General features: G+C 38.9%; 1 protein-coding gene across 2 annotated transcripts; it reads right to left on the reverse strand.

Annotated features, from left to right (window-relative positions):
• Window positions 1-3,961: 3,961 nt before the first annotated feature.
• On the reverse strand, window positions 3,962-10,318 carry tmem176l.3b (transmembrane protein 176l.3b). 2 transcript variants are annotated; one of them, XM_056265738.1, is made up of 7 exons: window positions 10,170-10,318; window positions 8,094-8,276; window positions 7,106-7,219; window positions 6,821-6,877; window positions 6,599-6,730; window positions 4,223-4,327; window positions 3,962-4,112 (listed from the first exon to the last, which is right to left on the reverse strand). In XM_056265738.1, exons 2-7 carry the CDS (start codon window positions 8,265-8,267, stop codon window positions 4,047-4,049), a joined length of 648 nt encoding a protein of 215 aa, XP_056121713.1. In that variant the 5' UTR covers window positions 8,268-8,276; window positions 10,170-10,318; the 3' UTR covers window positions 3,962-4,046. The 2 variants fall into 2 exon arrangements, with proteins under 2 accessions (XP_056121713.1, XP_056121712.1); XM_056265737.1 differs by having other exon boundaries at window positions 4,211-4,327.
• Window positions 10,319-20,493: the final 10,175 nt, after the last annotated feature.

Genomic DNA, 20,493 nt, shown 5'->3' on the forward strand with positions numbered 1-20,493 from the left:
TAGCATCAACAAGGCATTTTCGCCCACAGGACTGCCGCATACTGGATGTTTTTCACACCATTCTTTGTAAACCCTAGAAATGGTTGTGCGTGAAAATCCCAGTAACTGAGCAGATTGTGAAATACTCAGACCGGCCCGTCTGGCACCAACAACCATGGCACACTCAAAATTGCTTAAATCACCTTTCTTTCCCATTCTGACATTCAGTTTGGAGTTCAGGAGATTGTCTTGACCAGGACTACACCCCTAAATGCATTGAAGCAACTGTCATGTGATTGGTTGATTAGATAATTGCATTAATGAGAAATTGAACAGGTGTTCCTAATAATCCTTTAGGTGAGTGTATATTGTTAGTAAAGTCTGTATTTTCTCATTTTATCTGTTTGCCTGAGCAAGAGACTCATAATAATCAAACATAATCAAACAATAGGGGACAGGGGACATCCCTGTCGAGTTCTAGTTTTGTGTCACGATTTTGTGAGGCATCCATTCATTTTAATTCTAGCTATATGGTCGAAACTTAGAGACTGAAAACTTCTAATTGAATTTCTTTCAGAAAGACTTTGTGCTGTTTTGATCCTGCAGCATGTGAGGGGAGATGATAACAGTCGCTTTTATGAATATAAATAATGGCTCCGTCGCAATAGCCCAGAAGTGCAAGACTGTGTTTTTAGGCATACCACAACACTTCCAATAGTGAAATACCCTTAAATATATATATATAAAAAGAATGTAAACTAAATCCATAAACCGATCCCTTGATGTGAAACCTAAAAAAGTTCTCTATATGAAGTGCCTGACAGAACGTTTCAAGGCTCTATAAAGTTATAAACCACAACATGAGCTGTTAAATGTTTCGAGGGAGCCAGCATCTCTTTTGCCCCATGCACTCGAGGAAAGCATCTATACTCTAGCATGGAGATAAAACTATTCACTCGATATAGTTTAGTTTCATTGAGACATTCGATTTAAATTGCAGCATGACATTGGCAGGAAGTGTTTACCATTCACATTGTTCAGTTCTGGCCTTGAACTCACTGCGTTTCAAAGCATGGCATGAATGTGAGGGGGCGAAATACAGTCGAAATACATAAATCAAGTCAGGTGAGAGGAGGCAAATTATGAAAGTTGCACCTCAGTGCCTGCGATTATCATTAAACTTGCAGTGTTTAGAGGATTTGATGACTATGATCAGTGTTTAAAAAGATACATTTGAGTTAATATGGACATGTATAATATTATAGCAATGCTAACTATATGGTATCCTTAACCGGAGAAAAGTCTAAATATCATGGAAATGTAACATTTATTTATATTGAAAAAAATAGAAATAAAACTTGATTGAAAAATGTATTTGTCCAGTTTGTGACAGGGACATTAATATGCAGAGGCCAAATATAAATAATACATCACTTTCTTTAAGGTCGGGTTTTACAGTTTTTCTCGATTGCTTAAACACTATAACCAGGCTTTTGAACTAAAATTTCAAAACCATAATGCCATTTATCAAAAAGCACACCCATTTCACTGAACTATGAACACTATTCCCCTGTTTTGACACATTAGTCAGATTTGTTGAACTGTCACAGCAAAACTCTACACACAAATCCCTTCATTTCTCATTGCCTACACCACATGGTCATTTAGAAAGCACTAGCATTCAAAATTGTTCACTCAAGTCAGCTCAGCTTCAGCTCAGTTAGCACACAATTACCCAGGTGAAAACACTAAGAGTCAAAATTGAACACACATCAGTCAGATCCTTCAATAGATAGATAAAAGGTTACACAATCTTTTATAAAAGATAAAAATCAGTTTACTGAGTTTTGGAACAATGGATCCACAGAGAAATTATAAGCAATAGGTCGAGGAGGGAGAGGAAGAGGAGGAGGAGGAGGAGGAGGAAGAGAAAGAGGAGGAGGAAGAGGAGGAGGGAGAGAAGGAGGGGGAGGAGGGAGAGGAGGAGGAGGAGAAGGAGGAGGGAGAGGAGGAGAAGGAGGAGGAAGAGGAGGAGGAGGGAGAGGAGGAGGAGGAGGAAGAGAAAGAGGAGGAGGAAGAGGAGGAGGGAGAGGAGGAGGGGGAGGAGGGAGAGGAGGAGGAAGAGAAAGAGGAGGAGGAAGAGGAGGAGGGAGAGGAGGAGGGGGAGGAGGGAGAGGAGGAGGAGGAGAAGGAGGAGGGAGAGGAGGAGAAGGAGGAGGAAGAGGAGGAGGGAGAGGAGGAGGGGGAGGAGGAGGGGGAGGAGGGAGAGAAGGAGGCGGCAGAGGAGGAGAAGGAGGAGGAAGAGGAGGAGGAAGAGGCGGAGGAGGAGGAGGAGGAAGAGGAGGAAGAGGAGGAGGGAGAGGAGGAGGAGAAGGAAGAGGAGGAAGAGGTGGAGGAGGAAGAGGCAAGGGCAAGAAGACAAGCAGTCTCGGATGAAATTCAAGCCACTTTAGTTGGCCATGTCCTTGTCCATGGTATGACTATGAGGGAGGCTGGGCAACGAGTACAGCCAAATATGAGTCGCTTCACCGTCGCCTGAACGTCGCTTCACCATCATCAGAACCTTCAGGGAGGTGTGGTGGCAAACAGATTTCTATCACTGAATAAGAGACAAACATTTCCAGTTGTCTTTGATGAGGTTTATGTTCTTGCAAGAAAAGGCCAGCAGTCGTACAGTCACACAGAGTGTGTGTGACAGTGAAGGGAGGGCATCCTTTCTCCTTTATAGTCTTCACTCACAGAATGTTATCTTTCTAGGCCAATGATGGTATTTCAACCATATGTGGAACATTACTGTATTAGACTTGTTCATCATATTGTATCATTGAGTGGAGGCATGTACCAACACTCTTTACCATTCCAATACAATTCCAGATTTGAATAAGGTTTGTGTGTGCTCTTTTACTGTCATATGATGCTCACACACATCTTACGTATAGTAGGAGAGAGTAAAAACATGGGGGTTAACATGCACAAGCAACATGAATTACCAGTTTTGGAAATGTTGTTTTGAATTTATAGCACCAGTGTGTAAGACTATGTTGTAGTGTGTGTATTTTTGAGGGCTTGTGTGTGCTGTCTGAGGGCAAAGTTTGGTTTTTCAGCAAGAGTGAATGGTTTTGAGTGTAGAGCTTCATTTTGACCTGGAAATAGGATGTTTGGGGAATTGGGTGAGACGTTATGGATTTGTGTTTACTGTTTTGAGAATACGAGGCATAGTTTCAAGAAATGTGTTTAAGCAATCGAGAAAAACTGTAACATAAATTGAGTGTCCGAAAGTGTACATTTTAACAGTAATTTACTGTTTTTAAAGCTAAAGCGCTATTGTCTCAGTCTTGTCACAATACATTTTGCATTTATATCTTTATTAGATTAAAATATGAAAATTTAAATCAGTTTGGAGGTGCTTTCTATTAAACTGAAAGTATTAATAACCCATTACATTTCTCTCAAACATGCTGTGTGCCAACCGGGCACATTCAAAATCCTTTGGGAATGATTGAAAGTCTCAGTGCAGAATAAGTACTCAGTGTTTATTTGCTCAGCTCTGATTTCAGAAAATGCATGGATGATACTAGTAAACATGTTCCACATCATTGGTTTGTTTTATTGCCATTTATGCCAGCCGATATGATTGTTCCCAGACAACAGTATAGTGTCGGCCCAGATCCGGCCCACATCTGGCCCGGATCTGTGTCGGCACTATGTTGATGTCTGGGTTGTTTGTTCAAACTTGAGGTAAATGGTTTCTCCGTGAAACCATGCAATACCCAGAATGTTCAAGGTCTGGTGTTGAGAAGACTTTTGAAATAAGCTTTGTCCAAGGTCAGTTATGAGGCATGAAGGCAGAGATTTTAAGTAAACTGAACATGTAAAGGTTTTAAACTTTATAAATGCAACAAAATTACAGGGGGATTTTCTAGTCATAGATAAAAAACAAACAAAAAACAGCTCCAATGTCTTTGGAAAGAGAAAGAGAAAGAGATTTTTGCTATTCCATAAGAGAGAAAAATTGTACATGTATATAACAACGCTACAATGTACATTTGATTTTCTATGTTGCTTTTCTAAAATACATGACTGACAGTGAGATCTTCTTTGAGTGGCTTGTAAAAGTGAAGGTCCTCCCCAGACTGAAAAAAAGAAAGAAAGATGAATACACTGAACAGCTTTCTGAAGTCACCATGAACACTGCAGTTGGTCTGTTTTAATTGTAGTGATAATACCGCACCTTTGCACTCACACCCATTTCAAACAGTTCTTTCAAAGTCAAGACAGAGAAACTGAGGGTCACACTGAGCTGAAGGCCTGAAAAGATCATCATAGTGACATCCAGCCCTTCACGGATCTAGAGTTGGGAAAGAGCAAATTACTTGTCACGACTGAAGCCAAAGCAACTTAGAAATCTGGGAGATATAACATGTGTATTAAGGGATAGTGTTTCTCTCTTTATCTAGACTAACGTTAGATGTATAAAAGAGAGAAAAAAATGATGCTTATGTTTGTTTCAAGGAAAGTGAAATGATCACTTAGCATTTTAATTTCATAACTTTTCTGCATTTTCCCATAGAAAGATGCATGTTTTTTTTCCTATACTGTTAAAAAATAGGGCTATCAATAAAATAATCACAAACAATTAAGAAATGCAAATGTATCAGTAATAATATAACATTTGGAAAATGTGTTAAAAAGTATTGGTTTATTATAATGATAAACATTAATTAAAAGTACTTTTAATGAATAGCTCAATCATGTTAACTTTGACAGCCCTAAAAATACAATTTGTCAAATATTTTTTGTTTTCTCTGTCTCTCTCATATTTTCCACAGATCCCTTAGCATCCTCTTGCCAAACCAGAAAAAGAATTAATTACATTAATTAATTACATTAATTAAAAGTACTTTTAATGAATAGCTCAATCATGTTAACTTTGACAGCCCTAAAAATACAATTTGTAAAATATTTTTAGTTTTCTCTGTCTCTCTCATATTTTCCACAGATCCCTTAGCATCCTCTTGCCAATTAATTGATTTGTGGGCCACATTCATATATAGCTAAACAAAGACTTTATATATACAAAGACGGTGCACTAATACTACTATAAATGAGAGAAAGTGCGACGCGCAAAATGGCGGAATAAGTCCCGCCTTCTAAATAAAAGAGCCAATCAGTAATTGGTAAAGTCATTGCGTCACTGAAGCTCCGGCTGCTTTAGAAACAGTTCAACACTATCTCATGACCAATTGGTACAAATGAGTAAGAGGTGGCTAATTCGTATGAATTCGCATGATTTGTCTAAACCCCATGGGTATAGGTTTAGGGGCGGGGTCAGGGGTAGGTCATTCGTATGAATTCATACGAATTGGGCAACTCATAAAATATGTTAGCCTGGTTAAAACCAGACCATTCTCAGTTGTAACTGAGTTATGGTCTGGCAAAGCGTCATAGACAAATCATTTCCAGAGGGGCGTCACCAACGGACGTCGCGGATAGACCTAAACCCAATCAGAGCGATGAAGGAGATGACGTATGCAGAGCGGCGGAGAAACATCTCCGAGTGTTGTTCTTTGCTCGGTTTTTAACAAAAAGGAAACGTTCAAATCGCTTAAAACAGACGCGATAGCTGATTGGAACGAGTGATGTTCGACGGCGGCATCCATCTTTGTAATGTAGGCTACAAAATCTGCTTCAAAATCCCAGCGCTGTCGTCATCGTGTAAAGCCCGCCCCAACGTTTCTGATTGGTGCCTCGATTTCGGCGGATTGGAAATGGGCTTGAATGAACTCTTTGCCAGACTAACTTTCTGAGCAAATCTAAATTTGCCGGAAGTTGTCTGGGTTTTCCCAGACTAAAAATAAGTACTATTTAGCAAAAATCTTACCAGTGAGTATACGAATTAGCCACCTTGTAAAATATGTACGAATTGCAGTGAGATAGGGTTGAATCAGTGTTCTGGGACGCACGCTTATGACTGCACACGCGCATTGGCTGGTTCAGCCTGAAAAATGCAATTTTTCGTCATGATTTGAGCATTATGAGATTTCATTGGTGATTTCAAATATGAAATGTACTCGTAAGCTCGGTGAACAGCTTTGGGGAATTGATGTTTTCCCAATCAAACAGATAGGAGCTGTACTGGCACGACTGAAATAGCTGCCCGAGTGGTGTTTCAAAGATGGCCGCCGAGTGAAATGACTTGCTGAAAGCGAATTTGATCTAAACTATTATAACCAGCCCGATCTCACGGCAATTCGTACGAATTTTACGAGGTGGCTAATTCGTACTAATTCATATGACCTCACTCGTACAAATTCGTACGATTTTTGCTAATTCGTACATATTTTACGAGTTACCAAATTCGCATGAATGACCTACCCCTGACCCCGCCCCTAAACCTACCCATCACGTGGGTTTAGACAAATCGTACAAATTCGTACGAGTGAGGTCGTATGAATTAGTACGAATTAGCCACATTTTAATCACTCGTACGAATTCGTACGAATTGGTCGTGAGAGAGCGTTGATTATAACTTGAGAGTCTTTGCGTGACTTGAAATTGTAACTGAAAAAAGCAAATCAATTATAAAAACCTTAAGGATAATAAAATAAAGTATAATTACCTCAACCTCATTCATATGCTCATATTGCTGAACTACAGCTCTCTGAAAGCTCATCAAGTCCCATGAATACAATGCTAGGCCTACCATAGCCAGAACAGCACTGACTTTGTTCAGCACCACAGCGACGAGACACTGTAATACACAAATCACATCTTAAAAAAACCCTCTCCAAATCAGAGATGTCTGAATATAGAGTACTATATGTGACTGTTAAAGACCTACCAGAAAATAACTGGGAATCTGAGCTGCAACAATAGACAGGAATCCAATTACAATGAACTAAAATAAAAAGCAAAGCAATTCTTCAAATTTGTCTTATCGAAAGTTCAGACAAGATTAATTAGAGTATTGAAAATCAGCCAGCTTCCCATCATTCTGAAAATCATCAAAATGTGAATTTTATGTTAACAACACCCTGATTATTAATTCGGATTAACTTTGTGAAGGGACTAGCTTATTTAACGATTTAGAAACACAATAATAAGCAGAATGAGGAATAATTCTTACCACACCACCAAACCAAAGAGGAGCATCAGACCACATAATGTAATCGTGTATTCCAAATCTTAAAAATAAAATCCCGGTCACAATATTGAGGATTCCTACTATAATCTGCACAATCTATGGGATGAAAGAACAATTTATACACCAGTTTGTATTGTGATGAATCTCAAAATGTACATCATTACATGTTTTGCATTGCATTGTCCAATAATCACATTACATCACCTTCATTGCATTGTTTCAAAGTCTAGTTCTTGCCTCAAATCCAACATTTATAACTTTTCTTTAAATTATCATTGAAGCTCAACAAGTATGAGTTTTACCAATGACTGAAAACCATTTTTAACTAAGTCAGCAGAAAAACACATATTTTTAACATAATATTAAGTCCATAAAGTGTGTGAAAAATGTTATACAGTGTAATTACTTGTATTTCAGTGTTGAAATATAGAATCTATGTTCGTCATGTTTAAAAATACCATTTACTTTACTTTTATTTTATTCAAATATTTCAATCAGTTAAAGGGATAGTTCACTTTAAATCATGTTTAATTTGGACTTCTCTGTGCATGCTCTTTGAGGTGGTGACCATAGACCTGCATTATATGACTGACAGACAAGAACGGTTTGACCTAAAAATATCAAAATTGAAACTACTGCGGAAACAAAGACACCTACATCTTGGATGTCCTTGAGGTCAGCTAAAACATACCAAAAACTAATTTCAAAGTGAACTATCCCTTTAATCATCATATGATAAATAGTCAAGGCTGGAATACACTGCACGACTTTTAAAATCTGAAGAGAGGACTTGCCTTAAAGCGACTTTGGTCACTGACTTGAAGCTAACAAAATCTGTTCACCATCACACACGATTTTATGCAAAATCTGTCAACTCCAAATGCTGAAAATCGAGGTAAAGATCTGGCCTAAAGTCATGTAGGGTATTTCAGCCTTTAGTTGTAATGTCTGTTTCAGCGTCTTATCTCACCCCAAGCGCCATATAGATGCCAATCATCTTTGATTTCGCATACTGTGACACGGAACACACTGGACTGTAACACAGAGTGCCCAGGATCTGACACAGTATCGGCCATTTGCTGTTGGGGTTTGAGTTGATGGTGATCACGGTCACCCCCTCGCCCTGAGACATAGTCAGAGACATCCTGCAAATCTGAGTAGATAGACAAGAGGGAGTTTAACCTTCCAACAGGTGATAATGGCCAGTCCTCTTGTGTTTACTGCTTTTCATTTTGAGGACAGCCAAAGTAAGTATTTTAATAAACATCTCATTACAGGCAAGGGTGCAGTTTTAATTTTAACATTGGTGGAGACATCTAAACAGTTACCTATGCAAGCTTGTTTCTTCATTCGCCACAGAATAAAACATTTTAAAAGATAATTGCGACTTTTTATCTCACAATTGCGAGATATAAAGTCAAATTGCGTGATATAAAGTCGCAATGTCATGTTATAAAGTGAGAATTGCGAGATTTAAACTCACAAATGCATGTTATAAAGTCAGAATTGTGATATAAACTCGCAATTGCGTGTTATAAAGTCCAGTTCTAAGGAAAAAAGACTGACTTTTATTGACGCTACGCTGATATTGATCCTCATTTTAGTTCTCCTTGTTTGTCCCAAAGTCTGCTTGCCATGGTCTATGTTTGAAAGAAACAAGAACTGCGTGCCGCTAAACGTTACGCACTACGCAGTTGTCCACGTCTGTCGCCATGGTTACGTCATGGCTATGGCAGTATGAACGGAAACCGAGGATTGCGCGGATATTGCGTCATTGACAGGCGTCATTTTTTTCCGGGACGGCCACTTATTTAAAATAGGAATTTCTCTGAAAAATAAAAATCTTTGGAGACTTTTGGGATATTTTAAGTACACAACTGCAGGAAATATATCACACTGTGCAAGTGATGTTTGGATATTTTATTACAAAATTCGTACAAATTGTACCTTTAACATGCAATTCTGACTTTATATCTCCCAATTGCGTGTAATTAAGTCAGAATTGTGAGATATAAACATGCAATTCTGAGAAAAAAAGTCAGCAAGTTAATTTTTTCCCAATTGCGAGTTTATATCTCACAATTCTGACTTTATAACTCACAATTACGACTTTATATAACAATTCCAACGCATTCTCATCCCAAGGCGTCATACTGACACTTTTGCCAAAGCGTCTACATCCGACGCACATGGCACCCTTTAGCGTCAATATAACACGCTTCGGTTATGGGTAGGTTTTGGTCTGGGGTAGTGTTAGGGTTAGACCACTAGGAGGCGCCATATATCTGCGTCTCATATTGACGCTAAAGGGTGCCATGTGCGCTGGACATAGACGCTTTGGCAAAAGCGTCAGTATATGACGCCTTGGGATGAGAAAAAAAAGTCAGAAATGCGAGATGTAAACAAGATAAAATTGTGTTTTTTTTTCTGTGGTGGAAACAAGCTTCCATACCAAACTAAACCAGCAAATTACAATTTAGCTTTCTGTAAATCATGAATGAATAGCATTCATTCATAACTAAAAACAAATTAAGCTATTTAATCTATAATAACAAAATAATTAAATCTCTAATGTTTTAACTAATAGATAGCAACACTATCTGTCTATTCCTGAGTTGGTTTATTTCCTGGTTCTTGGTCCTATTCATTAGCTCTTGTGTATAATGTGTTTTCCCTTGTACTTGGTCAGTCGCTGTTGCTTGTAACTTTTGTTTTGCCTTATTCATTTAATAAAACATATCGAGCCTCTACCCTTTGCCTTGCTGCACGTCTCCTACCTGTCCTGGTGTTAAAGAGGCAGTTTAACAGAGACTTAACTAACTTTACTCTGTCCGTAGTGAAAACCTTTGTTAATACAAATCTTCATGTTATTTCACAATGCATGTTTATACATGTAAACAGACTGAAAGTTTCTTTCCAGTTTGCTGAAATTAGATTGCCAAGATAAAAATCAACACCTTTTACCTGAATTCACCATGGCACAATTATTATTCTTTATCTACATTTACAATTCATTTACAGATCGCATGAGAAAGAGTAAACTCACCTTGAATGTGACGGAGTCAGTTACAATCCAGCAAAGTTTCACACTCTTTGTCTTGTTGTTTTCTTTCGCGGCAGTGACACCCCTTTGGGAATGTTGTTTGTCCAAACACACAAGCAACCCGTAAACTCATGAGAGAAGGAAGTTACGAGAATGAAAATAGACCGTAGCTGGGTGTGTTCAAAATAGTTGTCTGTACCATTTCACTGTTCCCTCCACTTTTATAGTCCACTTGAAGGAGTGAATGAAAATGAGTAAGCAAATACGGATGAGTACTTGCATTTGTGCTTGCTTTAATAATCATTTGAAACTTAGCAAAATGGCAGCTCCAGTAGTAATGAAAAGATTTATCTGAAACTCTGTCATGGAAACTAGCATGTATAAACCATAATTAAACAATTTTATAATTCATTTAAAAGCAAGTTATAGCTGAATGTGACGCTACTTCTCTCTTTTTCCGTATATGACGTGTCAAGGTACTGGGCTACTCCGCAGCGGTTGTCTGATAAATAGTCTGATTTTAAACACTTATTAGACATACTGAAATGATTCAGGATAAGACAAAAACGCGGTTTGGAAGATGGATTCATGATGTACTCGCTCACAGGGGCGCAACTACCCAATGTCAGAGGGGTATGCAGCAACATTTTTTGCGCCCCCCCCCCAAAAGAGAAAAAAAAAGTGTGCCATGTAATAAGTGAGTAGGAACGAGTGAGAGCTAACAGATAAAATAAGTGCAAAATGCAGCCTTGATGAGCATAAGAGACTTCTTCCAAAAACGTTTAATTATTATTATTATTTTATTATTCAAAACGGTTGACCAGTAGTGTGAATAAAAAGAGAAACATGATATGCGTCACAGTTTTGTATTGTTTTAGGCTATGTTTACACGGAAACGATCTGAAGAGAAAACGCAAAAGTGGCGTTGCGTTATCACTTTTTATTCTGCGTTTAGACGAGCGTTATGGGTGGGAAATCCGCGTGCATATGGTGACGCAAAAGTGTGTGAAATTCGATGTAGTATGCACTCCAGGCGGCTAGGTGGAAATGAGAAGCACTGCCACACAACACCAATATCTTAGAATATTTTGTACAACTGCTGAAAAGACTCTTGTATGTTTTTCAGAGCTGCTAGGGCAACTTTAAGGTCCGACATATGGAAATAATCTGACATGTTGGTTGTTATTTTCCTGTACTGGCGCATGCCTGTTATGCGCGACGAGAGCCACCGTGAGCAGATTTGCGTTTTTACTGTTTAGACGGGAACGCGACGGTGGAGCGTTTTTAAGATTTCCACTCTGGAGGGTGGTTTCACTTTTTTGCATTTTTAAGCCCCCAAAACGCAGTTGCCGTGTAAACGAAAGGCACATCCGATAAAATATTTTTACGTTTTCACCCGGAATCGTTCTCGTGTAAACGGGGCCTTAGTTAGCTTTTCTGTTCTGTTCTAGTGTTTTGCGGTTAGTTTGTTAATTGGTTCTGTTCTCCTATAGTTCCCTGACTGTTTGTTTCCTTGGTTACTAATTGATTGAGTATTCTGTTCAGGTGTGTTTAGTTAATTATCCCTTTAGCTCCTTTGTTTGCCCTGTGTATTTAAAGGGATAGTTTACCCCAAAAATAAAAATTCTGTCATCATTTACTCACCCTCATGTTGTTCCAAACCTGTATACATTTCTGTCTTCTGTTGAACACAAAAGAAGATATTTTGAAGAAAGGTGGTTAACAGACAGTTGACGGTAACCATTAACTTATAACATAAATCTCAAGTCAATATCAACTGTTTGATTACCAACATTCTTCAAAATATAATCTTTAGTGTTCAACTTGAGGGTGAGTAAATGACGACAACATGTTCATTTTTGGGTGAACTATCGGTTTAAGCGCTGTGTTTGGTTCTTTTCAGTTGTCTGTTGCGTTTCGATCGTGGTTCAGTTCTGTATCCTTAATACCCTGAGTTTTGTTAAAATAACTTGAAGACTGCTGCGTTTAGATCCTGTTTCAACTTGATTTGCAACTGTGACCGTATCAGTGGCATCATTTGACCTGTTTTATATCGGTGAACTGATCAAGTTTCTGGTAAACATCCCATTGTTAAAGGGATACTCCACTTTTTTTGGAAATAGGCTCATTTTACAACTCCCCCAGAGTTAAACTGTTGAGTTTTACCGTTTTTGAATCCATTCAGCCGATCTCCGGTTCTGGTGGTACCACTTTTAGCATAGCTTAGCATAGATCATTGAAGTGGACAAGACCATTAGCATTTCTCCAAAAAAAAAAGACCAAAGTGTTTCGATATTTTTCCTATTTAAAACTTGACTCTTCTGTAGTTACATCGTGCACTAAGACCGACGGAAAATGTAAAGTTGTTATTTTCTCAGGCGTAATGATATGACGCAGCGCATGAAAATAGTCCCGTTTTGTTGACGGAAGGTAGCCTATTTTCAGGCGCTGCGTCATATCATTACGCCTGCTGCACTCATGGTACGGCAGTGAAGTTTCTTGATTATTACGCAGGAATGAGAGTATAGTTCCTAGCCATATCAGCCTAGAAAATTGCAACTTTACATTTTCCGTCGGTCTTAGTGCACGATGTAACTACAGAAGAGTCAAGTTTTAAATAGGAAAAATATCGAAACTCTTTGGTAATTTTTTATTTATAAATGCTAATGTATAAGGTTTTGTCCACTTCAATGATGTATGCTAAGCTATGCTAAAAGTGGTACCGCCAGAACCGGAGATCGGCTGAATGGATTCAAAAACGGTAAAACTCAACAGTTTAAAGAGCATATTGCAGGTAAAAAAAAAATCTAAATTAATATATAACCTTGTATGAAAATACCAGATGAAAAGGTAATGCAGGATTTAAAATGTTTTAAAACGACATAAGGGCACTAATTTAGTAGATAAAGAGAGCGTTTCTTGGACTGCTCGTAAAAACGGCTTTTTTTTCAACATCGCGTCATTTTACGTCACGCTAGGGAGCCTCAGCCTCGGCTCAGTGCAGAGTAGGCTGGCATTCAGTGAGAGCGGCCGTGAGTCAGTGTGTTTTCAGTAGTTTTTGTATTTCAATCTATCATCGTCATGGTAAATTATTGTGTTTGTGGAGGTTGCAAAAACTCCGGCCTGTCAGGACATCGAGTCCACAGGTTTCCATAACAAGAAAAAGGACGGTGCTGTATATCTTTTGTGCCTGGTGCGGTTTGTGCAGGTGAAGAGACGGGATTTCTCTTCCGCATCGGCTTCGAGAAACGCGGTCGTGTGTAGCTTTCACTTCAGATCGTATGTAGCGTTCACTTCAGATCGGAGGATTATCATCCCGGCGATATGATGGAGTTTAACATGGGATGCCGAAGCAAGAATATTGATCGTCGTATACACTGTACCAATGGCATCAAATAGTGTGATATAGGTAGTCATGCCCTAAATAGAGGCAACTTGTAATTGAAAAACAAAATTACTAGGTTGATTAAATATTCAAATCTTTAATTTTCTGTTTATGTTATAACCCAGATGAAAAAAATGTTTAAAAAATGTACTTGAGTATGTTTTTAGTAACTTACAATAGAAATATACTCAAGTATAGTTTTTATACATTTAATAGTATACATCTACCCTAAACATACTAATGTCTGCTGGCCTGATATACGATGGTAATAATCTGTACAATATTGTGAGCACAGTGTATATCGTTAGTGAACGTGTATATCTATAAGCACGTCTCTCACCAAGACACCTGTCCTGTTCTCCACTGGTTCTCCTCACACCACAACTCAATGTGTCTCTGACCGTTCTGTCTAACATTAATCCTGGCCTGTCCCTACTCTCTTGGCAGCATAGCAGGCTCATAATTTTATGGCTGTAGTCCGTCATACGAGTAAGTATTTCCTCAGCGTCCGAAATGTCATTGCGATCCATTGTTTTCCTGTTGTTTGAATCGACCGCTCTCCCGCCCGTTACGTCACGCCCGCCACACCCATTTTCAGACGCGGAAGTAAAATTTTCTCACAAAAACGACTCCAGAAGCTTATGTAGCGTATTTATAAGAATATTTTAAAGAAAATCTAGTTCCTACATTATTTTTCTATACATTGACTCGTTGGGTCCTCTAACCTGCAATATGCCCTTTAACTCTGGGGGAGTTGTAAAATGAGCCTATTTCCAAAAAAAGTGGAGTATCCCTTTAACCTTTTTCTTCCACTTGCTCTGATCCTGCAGCCGTGTGCCAAGAGATCAGCTCTCTTTAGACGGATCGACTCTCGAATATTAGTATAAGGAGGACCTGTAACTACATGCTGATGGCTTTGTTATCCTGATCTTATCTCTCTATATAGCTGCGCTCTCACTTCCTTTCTTATATAAATTAGCTTTTGCTGAGTCTCATTAACTTAACACACCATAAACACAGCATTTCCAGAGCCACATGAATCAAGACAGATGGTTGATTAAGCCATATTCTGTTCATGACTAAATCTTAAAGTCACAGAGGGAGGATAATATATCATTTAGGATGTGGAAAATACATAATTCTTCAAAAATGGCATCTTTATGTAACACAAAATACCCTGTAATGATAAAAAAATCTGAGATTGCTACAGACAGCAATTCATGTTTTATAAAACTCGTTCACATCAGCATTGGTGCTGCCTGGCATTTAAGTGTTATTTAGTTCCTCTTTGTTCAATGGTTATGATGAAGTATGTCTTTCTTGTGACATTCAGAGTCGGCTTGAAGAATTACATTGTCATTTTAGTGGAACAAATACACAAAAAAGATTTGGCCTTACATAAGCCTGGAGTGCTGACTTGACAGCGTTTCCCGGGGTATCTCTATTTATTGCATGCTACAGTGGAGGATAATAAGATTTGACAGATTATGTGAAAAGTTATAAACTTTATGTATGGGTTTTTGACACCCATCTTTGGGCATTTTGACTTCAGCAGGATCTAATTGTCCTGTTATGTGGGAAAGATCATAAAATCATGATGGGCATCTAAAACTCTGTAGAAACAGCAGTATTCTTTAATCTTGGGAGGCAGCTGACCATAGAAATCCTTTTGAAATGTTAAAAAAATGACAGATATATATATTTGTTGTGCCCTTGAATATTATTCACAATGATTATAATATTACAATTCTGAAAACAATGAAAAATTCTGTTGTGGCACTGAATGCATTAACCTTCTAAAATTCTTTTCTTTAGTTGTTTGGTGGGAAAAAACTAATAAATACAAAAAAATAAAAGAAAGTTAATTTAAAGTGAATGTTAAATCGACGAATAAGTGAATTAAATCGATGAATATAGGTACTTTTTAAAGACAAATGGATAATGATTTGTTTCTACGAGGGAGGACTCAAATGCAGAAATGTGTTAACATGTTTTATTGAAAGACAGTTGACAAGACGAGATGGTGGTGGGTGAGGAGGTGAATAGTCCAATAGGCAGGGGTGAGGCACAAAGACAGGCAGGCTGAGAGAGCGCTGAATCCAACCCAGGATGATAGTAGGAGGGAGGGTAGACACAGAAGGCCAGCAAGAGACTGTCTTGCTGCTTGGCTGATGGTAAACGCGGCCAGGGAAGCTCAGCTTGGAGACAAACTGGGAAGACAAAAGACACAGCAAGCACAAGAAACGACGAGACTAGACAAGGTGAGATTTAAGTTAGCTCTGACTAGAAATTACTAGACTGTCAAACAAACAATGTAGCACAACATCTATACAGAAGAACAACATCTAACGAACTGGCAACACATGAGGGAAAGAGCACACATATAAAGGGAGCTAAGAACAAGAGGAACAGGTGAGCACACTCAGACAAGGAACAGGTGACCACACTCAGGTAAACGAGGACTCAAACAAGGGAGCAGAGAACATGAGGAACAGGTGACAACACTCAGACAAACGAGGACTCACCTAGACAAGAGGGTGTGGTACAGGGAAACAAGGAGGCAGGAACAGAGCACATGGCCAACACAAACAAAACCATACGTTCAAGCACAACACAAACATAGAGACATGAAACAAAGACAACACAGACAAAGCTGCCAGAGCAAGACCCTGACAGATAATTGTGATGAACAATATTTGTTTTCCCACACATTAAACCACAGCTGATGTCCTGCAGACTATCATTTGCATTACAAAAAGCTAAATGTCAACTGAAAGTATAGTATAAATATGAACTCTGCATTCATCAAACAAATGTGGATTGCATCAAAATAAACTCAGGTGTGGATCGACTGAAATATGAACACAACACTGACCAAAGACATCTAAACTAACCAAAAACAGGACATTATGTCACAAGATGCGACCGAAGAATGCTCAAGCATACCTGTTTTTTCTCGTCATAAGAGCAATGTTGCCCATTACAGTTCGGCACAAGCGTCGGAATCGCCATCTCCGGGCAGCAGATCTTCATTTGTATGTGTAACAGAGTAATTACTGGCTCTGTTTTGACTCCTTTACACATTTTATAAGCTCTGTGCAAGATCTCACCTGTTAAAAAACCCATTATATTATGTACACACATTAAGCATTGTTTTGGATGTTCGGTTGCAAAATGAACATCATAAAACCTGTTTTTTGTTTTGCATATTTAGGTTCAGTGTTAACAATGACAGTGTGAACGTTACAGTAAGAGTACCAGGATTAAATGTATAATTTTCTATTTAAAGGGATACTCCACCCAAAAATGAAAATTCTGTCATCATTTACTCACCCTCAAGTTGTTGCAAACCTGTATGAGTTTCTTTCTTCTGCTGAACACAAAGGAAGATATTTTAAAGAACAATTGGAACTTTGGCACCATTGACTTCCATAGTATTTTTTTTTTTTAATGGAAGTCAATGGTGCCAAACAACTGTTTGGTTCCAATCGTATCCCTTTAAGTACGGACGAAAAGGACCAAGAGAACCGAACTACAAGTGTCAACACACTCTCAAACAAATTCTGTTATTGCATTTCATTTGAATAGGCCTACGTGTGAAAGCTGCCACACCCAGTTGCACACCAAACAAATAGACGGAGACCCACCTTTTAATGGGGGTATCGGTTTGTTTCCTAATCAATTCTGGAAAAATAAATTTACTTCAAAAAAAAAAAGAAAAGTGATGAGCTCTGTAATCTGTAAACGAATTTGTGATCGCCTCAGTCTTCTTTAAACTCCTCCTCATCTTTTAGTCAGCGCTATTCAGCGGTGCAGCTCCAGCATCAGAGGCGTGCATAACATAGCTATTTTATAATATTTGCGATCGTACTTCAAGCTTTCGCTTCAGAGCCAAACAGTTGTTCTGCTCTGAAATGAAAATGAGTGTGCTACGAGTTGGGAGAAGCTCTTCATTCGGTATCGGTGGTCGTGATCTAAAAGTGCATTTCCTGCTATTTCTACAGCTTCTAAAAGAGCATATTTGCACACTGCTGGCTGTTATACCGTAAAACGTACCTACAAATAGTAGCCCGGGCTTTTATTTTCCCAAATCGTCGAACTGCACCGGCTTGTATTTGAGACAGGCGTCTATACGAGACATGCCTTTATAATTTAGTGTTGAGATGTTGTTTATTGAATGTATAGGCCTGTCTCTAATCTCTAAAAATCTCCAAATGCTCCACATGAAACTGCGGTCTTCCGACCTTTTACTATCGCGTCAATTGATTTTGATTAATATGCGCGAGGGAGAGAGAGAAAGACTGCGCTCGTGTTGTTTGAAGACGTGAGAGTGCGCGCGCGCGGCCGGGGCTCCAGTGTTGCCAACTATTTTCAAAGGAAAGTAGCTAACGCCTTCCCTAAAAGTCGCTAAATGTCGCTAGATGACGTCATACGTCAATTAACATATTAATTACGTCATCGCGTCGTACTTGCGTTCTGTCAGCCTAGTGCGTTTTCTCTCTAAATTAATGCTCTATTTAATATAATATAGCCGAATGTCAAATAAAGCTGTTCTCATTTCCTATTTTGTTGTTGTCAGAAAATAGAACGAGTATAATATAGTGAATTATTAAATTTGTTATAGGCCTATGTAGAACATTATCTGAATTGAGAGAGTTAGAGAACCGGATTAACTAAGCTATGTGATAGTGAGTGTTACAAGTAATAAGCACAAGAAAATAAATAAAATGAAAATGGTCAAGCTAAATTCTTTAAATATAAAACAAAAGAAAAGCAGATAAGTGATCAGTCCGTGGAAAAACACTGCTCATTCGCGTCTGTCGGCGGCCGTGCGCTCCTCTCAGCCATTCACTGAACAGGGGAGACGCAGCTAGAGAGAGTGACGACAGGGAGAAAGCAAGACCTCGCGCTCGCAGGACAGTACTGGCACCATTTGGAGGTTACTGAGGTTTGTCAAAAAAGTCGCTAAAATTGTCGCTAGTCGCTTTTTTGAAAAAATGTCGCTGAAGGGGTCTGAAAAGTCGCTAAAAATAGCGACAAAGGCGCTAAGTTGGCAACACTGCGGGGCTCTCTCTCTCTCTCTCTCTCTCTCTCTCTCTCTCTCTCTCTCTCTCTCTCTCTCTCTCTCTCAAGCGCAGCAGTCATTCTATCACTCATCGATCAAAAAAGGCTTTGGAGGGACAACAATTTGCTTTGGCGGCCGGTTTTAGAGGATTAAATACAACTCGAAACTAAAAAACAGACCCGGCATTTATTTACCCAAACCTGCAGCCACACCAGACGGTAAAAGAGACAGGCGTCTATTTGGGACTCGGCTATTATTTGAAGTTTTACGGTTGTTCCTCTAAGCTGTGCTGCGACTATCTCCCCCGTGCGCTTTAGCACTTTATAAGAACCTATTTCCCTAAAAGAGCAAACACGGGTGTGACAATGCATCTTTTAAAAGATGTCATTCCATTTGTGTGTTTCTGGATGCGGTAGTTACCGTGGCCCGAACACAGAGCTTCAGGACCTCAGACCAGCTTTTTGTCTGTAGGCCAGCAGAAGGGAACGGCTGTCTCTAAGCAGATGTTGAATGCCATCGTTTTGGCGTACCAGACCCAAGGTGAGCCGTGCCCCCTTGGGGTGAGAATTCACTCTACCAGGGATGTTGCTTCATCCTGGGCACTGGCAGACTTCTGTAGAGCTGCGTGCTGGGTGACACCTAACAGGTTTGCGAGATTTCCTCCTGTGTACTCGTCGCCAGTTGTAATTCCCTTCCTAAGGATCAGACACGTGCACTTATCTTGCTCCTCAGGTGAGTTCCCCATCTGGCGAAGCCTGGACAGAGTTCCTCCAGCACCCTGTAGTCCGACACCAGGCCTAACACTTGTAAGTATGCCCGTAAGTATGAAAAGGCATGCTTTCGCAATGTATACCCACTTCGCAGGGCGGGGAGCCTGATGCACATCTCGCACGCCAATGTGGAGGTTTAGTTTACACTCGAAGGTGATTGGGCTCTCAGGCGAGATCCCAGTTTGTAAGTTCAGTTCTGATGTAAAGTCTCAGTTCCCTCCTTCAGGGAACGGGAGTTACCCTCACACTATTGTTTTCCTCCAGTGAAAATGAAAACGTGAAGACACTTTAGAAAATGTATCATTGTGGATGTGGCATTAGGTAACATCATGCAAAGAAATTATTAAAGACACAATCACACTGTAAAAATTATTTGTTTGTTTAACTTAAAGTAAGTAGCCTAACCTGGTTGCCTTAAAATTTGAGTTCATTTAAACTAAAAATTTGAGTTGACACAAAGAAAGAGATTAGTTTATGCAACAGAAACTCAAAATATTATGTAATCTGAACTACGTTTGAGAACCTAAGCTTTTTTCGAAAAGTTGTGATAACAAATCATTTTTTTTTACAGTGAGACAGCACTCAATGCACTCATTTAAACTGCTGAATGACAGAGACAGATAAACATAATTTCTTTATTTTATTCTACTAAATAATGACCAAGCATAGCCTTAGAGTAAAGGGACATGTGGTTTTTGACGTCACTTTGAATTATAGAAAGTGGCAAATTAATAGATTCATGTTCTTTCATGTTTTTAAATAGAAAAAAAGGATGTAATATAGTGAAGATTAAACATATTGCCAATCTAGACAATTACAGTAATATAAGATTTGTTTATATTCTAAATTTATATCAATTAGTACAATATTCAGGGATTGACTTGATGGGCAGCGAAGAACCTATTGAATGTATTGTGCCTGCCTACCCTAGTATACAAACATTAATGGCAGATGTCATATATATTGTAATAACTGACATGGCTAGCATGCTAAAGTGCACTATGCTATAGTTATCTAACAGAAACTTAAATATATTAGGTTAGTTCAACAAAACATTTGTTTAAAAGGAACTTGTTTTTGACTTGTACAAATAATTGCAAACGTTTT

The sequence above is a fragment of the Rhinichthys klamathensis genome, unplaced genomic scaffold (assembly GCF_029890125.1).
Source record: "Rhinichthys klamathensis goyatoka isolate OS25496 unplaced genomic scaffold, OSU_Roscu_1.1 h1tg000240l_1, whole genome shotgun sequence".
NCBI classification, from domain to species: Eukaryota; Metazoa; Chordata; class Actinopteri; order Cypriniformes; family Leuciscidae; genus Rhinichthys; species Rhinichthys klamathensis.

Bases quoted from the DNA above. Each gene is read 5' to 3' on its own strand.
- tmem176l.3b (XM_056265737.1), bottom strand. From the start codon at position 8,267: ATGTCTCTGACTATGTCTCAGGGCGAGGGGGTGACCGTGATCACCATC. The intron at 7,220-8,093 runs GTGAGATAAGAC...TTCATCCCATAG, and splicing joins GCATCTATATGGCGCTTGGG to ATTGTGCAGATTATAGTAGG. The intron at 6,878-7,105 runs GTAAGAATTATT...TTTTTATTTTAG, and splicing joins CTCTTTGGTTTGGTGGTGTG to TTCATTGTAATTGGATTCCT.